The sequence below is a fragment of the Lolium perenne genome, chromosome 6 (genome assembly GCF_019359855.2).
Source record: "Lolium perenne isolate Kyuss_39 chromosome 6, Kyuss_2.0, whole genome shotgun sequence".
NCBI classification, from domain to species: domain Eukaryota; kingdom Viridiplantae; phylum Streptophyta; class Magnoliopsida; order Poales; family Poaceae; genus Lolium; species Lolium perenne.
Window position 1 is genome coordinate 3939714 of NC_067249.2, and position 1491 is coordinate 3941204.

Sequence of the window (1491 nt, forward strand, 5' to 3'; positions counted from 1 at the left end):
TAAATATATATAGTTTTATTGTCGTAAAATCCTGAATTAATTTTCCTACATTCTATATCAAATGCTTCATTGAACGGCAAAGTTTCATGTTCAAATGTTGTATGGTTTGAGAGATACAAAAAAAAAAAGTTGTTTCTGAAGGGAGAAAAGGCTAGCATGGATCTTGATGCACCTATGAACATACCAGATGAGGGGTGTGCAGTGAGCACGTGCTCAGAAAATCCTCTCTGACGATGATCCATAACCCATTGCCAAAACTGCTAGTATCTTAATTGACTTGTCATGAATCATCCATAACCCATTAGAGGATGCCCATGCAATTTTTACTTTTGACTAATTCGACTGTGTAGCTAGCTAGATCCATGCATCTGCCCCCAACGCCCAACAACCTTCTAAATCGAAGTAATCAACCCCATCGAATTGATAGATCATGCCACCGACGATGATGAAGTGCATCTTTTCTTCATCAGAACCCCTATTTAAGCCCCTGCGTTCCCTCGTATCCTCCTCACCCACCATCACTCGCAACATCTAGCAAATCTAGCTATCTCATCTCATCCAGCCACACCCAGCTCACCACTAGCTCGAGGTAAGAGATGGCCCGTGCTGCAGCAGCCCAGATCGTGGTGGTTGCCATTGTGGTGGCGATGCTCCTCTCGGCACCTTTCGCCGCCAACGCCGCCATCTCCTGTGGTCAGGTGAGCTCTGCCTTGAGCCCCTGCATGGCCTACGCTAAAGGCGGCGCGGCCCCATCCGCGGGCTGCTGCAGCGGCGTCAGGAGCCTCGCCAGCTCCGCCAAGAGCACCGCCGACAAGCGTGCCGCCTGCAACTGCCTCAAGAAATTGGTCGGGAGCATCAGCGGGATCAACGCCGGTAACGCCGCCAGTATCCCGTCCAAGTGCAAAGTCAGCATCCCCTACGCCATCAGCACCTCCGTCAACTGCAACACCATCAACTGATCGATCCGCCACTCCTCGCCGGCGTCACACACGTTTACACCTACTATATTATACATACTGAATAAAAGCTCTGATGCATCTCCCTGTCAGTGATCGAGAGAAGATGAGTACTCGAGCCAGCTCTGCGTGGCCGACTGGCATTGTATCGGTGTTGCGTTGTTCCCTTCTCTCCCTTTGAGGAGACACGATCAAGAGTTTGCTTTGCACACCTTGTTTATGCGCTGCCAGTGTAGTGTATGCATATCTGGATCAGATATATATATATTCCGCTCTTTTTGTCAATTGCATCTCTCTGTATATTCTATCACTACAGGAATCGCCGGAGACGCCCTCACGCCGACGGCCGGCTGCCCTCGGCGGAGCCACGCCTGGCCCTCGGCGTAGCTACGCCGACGGCAGCCCTCGGCGTATGGCCTCGGCGTCTGGGTCCCTTGGCATAGGTAGGTGCGCCGTCGGCGTAGGGCTGGCCCTCGGCGTACGCGTCCTACGCCGACGGCCAGGCGAGCCCCTCGGCGTAGCATCCACGGCGGGC

The 1491-nt window shown here is 52.8% G+C and overlaps 1 protein-coding gene across 1 annotated transcript; it reads left to right on the forward strand.

The window, feature by feature from the left end:
* The first annotated feature begins 488 nt into the window (after positions 1–488).
* Positions 489–1241, forward strand: LOC127309025 (non-specific lipid-transfer protein 2B). Its single transcript, XM_051340008.2, has one exon. The coding sequence runs from the start codon at positions 597–599 to the stop codon at positions 957–959; it is 363 nt and encodes a 120-aa protein (XP_051195968.1). The 5' UTR covers positions 489–596; the 3' UTR covers positions 960–1241.
* Positions 1242–1491: the final 250 nt, after the last annotated feature.

Excerpts from the sequence above, each read along its gene's own strand:
- LOC127309025 (XM_051340008.2), top strand. The coding sequence starts at position 597 with ATGGCCCGTGCTGCAGCAGCCCAGATCGTGGTGGTTGCCATTGTGGTG.